The sequence below is a fragment of the Bombus pyrosoma genome, linkage group LG4 (assembly GCF_014825855.1).
Source record: "Bombus pyrosoma isolate SC7728 linkage group LG4, ASM1482585v1, whole genome shotgun sequence".
NCBI classification, from domain to species: Eukaryota; Metazoa; Arthropoda; class Insecta; order Hymenoptera; family Apidae; genus Bombus; species Bombus pyrosoma.
In genome coordinates, this window is record NC_057773.1 from 11,090,553 (window position 1) to 11,096,837 (window position 6,285).

At 39.7% G+C, this 6,285-nt stretch overlaps 1 protein-coding gene across 2 annotated transcripts; it reads right to left on the reverse strand.

Annotated features, from left to right (window-relative positions):
• Positions 1-6: 6 nt before the first annotated feature.
• On the reverse strand, positions 7-5,757 carry LOC122566938 (arrestin domain-containing protein 17-like). 2 transcript variants are annotated; one of them, XM_043724913.1, is made up of 9 exons: positions 5,628-5,757; positions 2,865-3,052; positions 1,992-2,129; positions 1,645-1,859; positions 1,380-1,565; positions 1,086-1,285; positions 678-901; positions 463-591; positions 7-382 (listed from the first exon to the last, which is right to left on the reverse strand). In XM_043724913.1, exons 2-9 carry the CDS (start codon positions 2,980-2,982, stop codon positions 369-371), a joined length of 1,224 nt encoding a protein of 407 aa, XP_043580848.1. In that variant the 5' UTR covers positions 2,983-3,052; positions 5,628-5,757; the 3' UTR covers positions 7-368. The 2 variants fall into 2 exon arrangements, with proteins under 2 accessions (XP_043580848.1, XP_043580847.1); XM_043724912.1 differs by lacking the exon at positions 5,628-5,757 and having other exon boundaries at positions 2,865-3,135.
• Positions 5,758-6,285: the final 528 nt, after the last annotated feature.

Genomic DNA, 6,285 nt, shown 5'->3' on the forward strand with positions numbered 1-6,285 from the left:
CGGCGATATATTTCAGTCTAACGATATCGATCCTTGTATCCTTAATTTCTACGCATTAGAATCACGATAATAGTCGTTTAAATTAATCGTTTTGTAAATTAAACTCTTCCATCTTGTCGCTTTTAATAAAACAAGCTGGTTCGGTCGTGAAAGAAAATCGACGGCACGAAAAGTATATTCATATGCTTGTAAACATAGTGCAAATGTGTATATAATCGTACATATAAAATAGTAAAAATCGGTTAATAACTTGTATCAAAATATAAAGAGAATCTTCAACGTAGTTTTTCACCTACTGGAGAATTTTATTTTGTCTCGAACGACTTTGGCACGTAAATAATCAACTCCCACTCGCTATAATCTTCCATTCATTTGGATATACCTGAAGAAAGAAATTCAACGGGTAACTTATTCTACGATTAAAAACACTTAGATTGTTTCTTAATGAATTCATGATCTTACTTCGTGCTGGATAGTTAAACACAGGATATTTAGGCGCGAAAAAAGTATTCGCACCGAACACGAAATCCGACTCGTTGTGATCTCTAATGTTTCGAGTTCCAGACATACTTTCTTCGTAGGATGGTGGTGCTAAACAAGAGACGAAAGGTAATTCCCACTAACTTGCTACTCCATTTTCTTTTGCATATATTGAACGCAGATTATTCATTTCTTACGTATATCCTGATTAAACGAAGAACTGTTGGCTAGATATTGTGTTGGAGCTGTCGAAATATTTGCTGCACTTGCTTGTTCTGGCATCGGAGCTGGCATTATCGCGGGCTTTGTCACATCTGAGTTTGAGGAGTAGGGTACGACGTTGTACGGAGGTGGCAAAGACGGATAATATAATGGTATCGTTCCGATCAGAAGAGGATAAGTTCTCTTAATTTTAGAACACCTGATTTTACACATAAATGAAATCATCGATGAACATAATTGAGATTTTAGTAAGTAAACCACGCTTATTATATTGTGTCATGGTTATTATATCTCGTATCTTTAATATCGTAATTGCTTCTAGTATTAATATTGCGATAGTAACCTGATCGGAAGCACTAAAAATAGCTGAAAGTGTTACTTACGGTCTCGAAACGTGAATAGAGACGACCAACTCGTAATCTAAGTCTATTATTTTACAATATTGAAGATAAGAGGGTGCTATGGGTGGTACCAAAATCTCCGACGTTATTTGCTCATTTCTCGGAAATGATCCAAAATGGCTAGCTTTTTTTATTGCTTGGATACTACTCAATGTCTTAGATGTCGCGTGAAATTGGAGTTTCTGCAAGAAGAAAAGGAATAGACGAAAGACGAAACGAAATAATGCTTCGGCATTGGAGAAATTGCTATCTCCACCATTTTCAACCACCACTCACTCGTAATAATGTCGCGCTGACTTTCGTAATCAGTTCATTCGAGTAATTCATGTAATTCAGCGTTGTACTTATTGTCTGCCCTGGCACGTATCCAGAGGAAGGCACTGTGATCTGCAAATCCATCGAGCCTTGCCCGCACCAGCACAAGCGTTTGAAACTTTTCCTTATTCCATCATTGATTCCAAACTGTGCGACGAATAGAATAATTCGTTAATTTGAAAAATACGTCCGCGCATTATTCTAGAGATGAATATCAATTCCTTACGCATTTTTCACGATGAAGGTTCAAGTCTAAATTCGAAACTACGGTGAACGCTGCTTTACACTCATGATCGAACTTCCATGGTCTATCGATCACGGCTTTTACCGTGTATCTTATGTACCCATTCGTGTGCTCGAAACTGCATGGTATATTATTGGGCAATCGGAAGCTAAATGGATACTGGTTATGTCCATGGGGGAGGTTGTGTCGCGAATCGACTGGAAAATTGACAAGCTCGTTACTATTTTCAATTTCATAGATTTCATTCGTTATCTTCTGTTTATCGTTAACAATTGATCATCGTCTTGCTCAAGTATTTAAATCTCCCGAACTGGAAAATTTTCACTCACAATCCTGTGTACCAAATATGTAGTACTTGAAATGGTAGTATTTCTCCGAATTGCTATAGGTTCGCGTCTTTGAATCATTTAATGAATCACTTTCGGTCCAATGAACATATGATATCCCCTTCGTACTAACATATAGTCCTATAATCAAGAATCAATCAGATTTTAAATAAATTTATGGTCGATTTCTATTTATCTTTGGATATACGTCCGATAAAAAGACAATAATCTTATCAGACTGGTTTATCTCATTAGCACGATTAAATAACGATATAGTTACGCGCCTAATTAGAATTGCGCAATTTTTCGAATAGAAATGAAATGATGATTACATTGTTTCATGCTACAATATTATTTGTACAATGATGTCTTCGACCAGAGACGAATAACCGTGAATCTACTAATGATCCACATTTCGTAATTTTTTTTCAACGACACACGTTTTTTTACTTTTTGCAGAATTCGTTGGGAAATCGCACAGAAATTAGGTATACGAAAATTTCATAGGCTTATACGTATGTCTCGTTTGCAACGTAATTAAAGAACGAGCGAGTTTCCTTTGTAGCTTTGTAGCTGTACATTTAACATTGCCGAAAACAGGATTATGCTACTGTAACGGTTATTCCAGATTAAACGTAGTGAAGCAGTTTACCGCAAAGCAGAACAATACAAGAATGTGATTGTTTGCAGAGATATCAGTTTCTCATATCGAATTCACATTAGCATTGTAATTATCAATTACCACATCACGTTTAGTTTGAAATGACTTTAAATTCGAAAACTATATATGTACTACATAGTTAAAAGCCGAAGACGATTCCCGGGGACGCGGCACGTTTGAAAGTTGTATCGCGTTTCACAACCACAATAACTCACCTCTAACCTGCTTCTCTTTTATTGTGTCCAGGATAATTTTTCCACTGACAGTTTCACCGGGCATATATGTGGCGTTTGGTCGATCGAATGTCACGCCAAATAGCTTCAACGACGCCATGGCGTATAGGGAACGCTCAGTACTGGTGATTCACAGCGCCAAATTTTTTTTACCGTGTGAGAAATTTTTCCTGAGAATTTTCACACCGTGTGAGAAGAACTTTGACAGAGCACAGTTTATAAATCACCCGAGTCTCACTTGACCATCGACTGAATTGAATTTTTGTTTCACATTGATACTTTAGAACAATAAATGGCGATCGGGTCATATTATCGAGATTGGAATCGGTAGATAAAAGCGAGGATATGTGCGTCACTATCGACGCGATATCTGGCAGTTAGTGATAGCGGGGATTTTTTGAATACCGGGAATATGATAATTTGCGATTAGATTCGTTTGTACAGGAAATGGTTTATAATTTTTTGTGCACACAGCAGGAATCGCTTTTGAGTTTAGGAAAGTTATAGCTTAGAAGACGCGCTGCGTCGATGTTTGAAACGATAGACGCGATTTCCCTACTGGCAATCAGTCGAAACTATCCTCAAGAAGAAGCAATCGATACGATTTTAACGGCGCGTGATTCGTTTTTCTCATCAGCGCGTAACTTGTACGAATTCAGTTCGTTTCTTCGCTGCTCCCTCACGATCTGATAAGTAATGATGACATCTCATGTCATTCCAATACTTTGGAGTCATTTTTAAACCACACGTGTAATGGACGCTATTGAGTGTTTCAATGAGATTGACTTTAGTTGGAAATCTAGTCGTAAACGCAAGTCTATATCGAATGTACTCTCATAATTTTAACGTAGAATATAAAATTGATAAATGCAACGAAGATGGATCCACAAGTGATATTTCCGATCATCGACCGTGCTTCGAGGGCAATTTTCCACTTTGAAAATTACTGCATCGCGTCTGTTTCTGACAATCTGCTTCGACGTTTACCTGTTGGTCGTGTTTGCCGAACTTTGACCGCAAGCACGGGGGTTGATCCGTGAGCAGTTACCACACGTTGCGGTGCAAATTCGAGCGCAATCTCAGCGAACGTTTATATAGTGTGTCGTCGTGAACCATCGATTACGCTAAAGGGACCGTTGCCGCGTTAGTAAGTATCTGCGGTTTTACACGAGAATCCAATTTCCCTTGGGAAAGCTGCGCGCCTTTGCATCCGCTTAGCGAATAAAATTTCCATCGTTCCAATAAAACTCTTCACCGTGCATGGGATTTGGAAAAAGCCAGCAACGAGATGTAACGTTTATCGTTGCAAAATTTTCCAATTTGCAAGGGCAACTTGTTGTTTGTACTCTTAATTCGAATATCAAAATCGTATCGCAAATTTGTTTTCTCTTGGCAACAGGTTTATTATGAACACAAACTGTCTGTTGATATTAAGGTGAAATATGTATCAATTCATATATTGGTAATTAGTTCCGGTTGTTTTCCTTGTTACCTTAAACATGTATGTTTAACGGACTCTGGCAAACATTCTTCGAGCATGGTGATAACGGATTACCAAACACCGAGCAAAATTCATAGGTGAAAATCTTCGACGTGGATAGAGAAATCGAATCAATGGAATATTTGCGCTATCGACTTCAAATCGAACATCATTCCCCTGATATTCATCTATTCTCTTACATAAACAGCTTCTGTTAAATAGCATTATCTTTCATTGAATTCGGCTGTTCTTGGACAATAATGGACCACAAAAGAGTCCTCTAACACACGACATTTATTTCTCTACTTGTACCGTTATTTTATTCCTTCAACGATAAGATGAAATCCATCATCAGGTGGTGACCTACGGGGATCCCGCAGAGTCACGGAAGCGAAATGGATCGAATTGATAAAGAGACACGTGCGAAGAGAAAGGAAGCCCCGGGGACGCTGGAGGTGGGAGGTCGAGCAGGGTGAAGTCGCTGGCGGGGTGGAGATGGCGGTCCGTACGCTCCAACCCCTCAGTAACGCGGTAGCCTCTGTCGAAGAGGTAGCTCGGTGGTTTCGTGCTCCGTTATTCCACATAACGTCGTCCACTTTCCTCGTGCTGTCAATTTTCGGCAGTCTGCGGGACGCTGGTTTCTGACGAGATCGTTCGGATTGAAGAGAAAAATTTGGAATTTACCCAAGAAGTTGGAACAATGTAGAGTGAAGATATCTCTCGAGCGGTTACGATCAACAGGTTAATTCTTCGGTGACAAACCGAAGCGACTGATGAGATTGAAGTCTCTCAAATGTTTGTTTGTCGAATCGTGGACGATAATTGAGGCACGAGCACTTAGAATGTTCGACTATTTTAGGTGGAGATACGTCAGCACGAGCTCCAGCCAATAATTTGTATTAAATTCGTAACTCGTTGCAATATTTTCACATATTAATTACAATCCAGTTCAATAAAAAGAAATTGAATACACAGTGCAACTACGAGCTCACAGTTCGTAATATTGATTTCAGATGGGTTGGAAATTAACCAGCAAAGATGAAAGGGAGTCGCGATATGCGCGGTTTTTAGCAAATTACTGCAGAGGTTCGCGTTACCGCGCGCAAGGGTATTCGTATAAATTTTGCGTTTGAGCAAAACATCGCGGTGGATGAGTTGAGTCTCTCGTAGTCGAGGCTTACCTTTTATCATTGGTTTGAAACGAGAAAGAAATTTACGACAGCCGAAGGGAAATAAAATATCTTCGCGAGATTCTTTTTACTTACATTTGTTTCCCCGCAAGCCGATCGTTTTTCAGGCGTATCGTCGCGTTGCCGCACTTCTTCGGTTCTCTTCGATGAAGAAGGCAAGCGTCTACGGTGTTTGAAGAGATCTGTTTAACCTTAGGCAACCGTAGCTGTAGCAGGAACAAAAGTTTGTTGGCATCTCTGCTGTTCTTTATATACCAATCAGAAAAAAATTACTCTTCGACACTCGTTGACGTTGTTGTTTACCTTTAAGAAGTAAATTTTGTACTATATTGATAACAGGATATTTTTATAATTTTTATAGCACGATAATATCAACGTTCTCAATTTCTATGTGAGTGGCTGCTTCGAATTGCAAACGTGATACGAAGCATTCATCGGACTGTCCTTTTCTTAAGAGTTCGAAGTGCCCAGCGTGCCCTTTAATTTCTTTGTCCGCAGATGAATTGTCGAAGACCCTTTCTCACCCTTTGGGCTATTCTCCGAATCACCGCGTCATTTCTTAACAGCAGTGCGTAAAAGCAAAGGACTCGGGAAGCATCGTAGAAGGGAGAGCAGCTCGACAATTGGGCGCGGAGATGAAAATTCAATCCACTGCCGAGGGTTGGTGCGCTGCTTGGAGAGGACTCGTGGCGAGCCGGCACAACAGAGAGTATCGCGTTTCATCATCATTGTG

Excerpts from the sequence above, each read along its gene's own strand:
- LOC122566938 (XM_043724913.1), bottom strand. The coding sequence starts at position 2,982 with ATGGCGTCGTTGAAGCTATTTGGCGTGACATTCGATCGACCAAACGCC. Across the intron at positions 1,566-1,644 it reads ACCTTCATCGTGAAAAATGC|TTTGGAATCAATGATGGAAT; the intron begins GTAAGGAATTGA and ends TTCGTCGCACAG. Across the intron at positions 902-1,085 it reads TCTATTCACGTTTCGAGACC|GTGTTCTAAAATTAAGAGAA; the intron begins GTAAGTAACACT and ends GTGTAAAATCAG.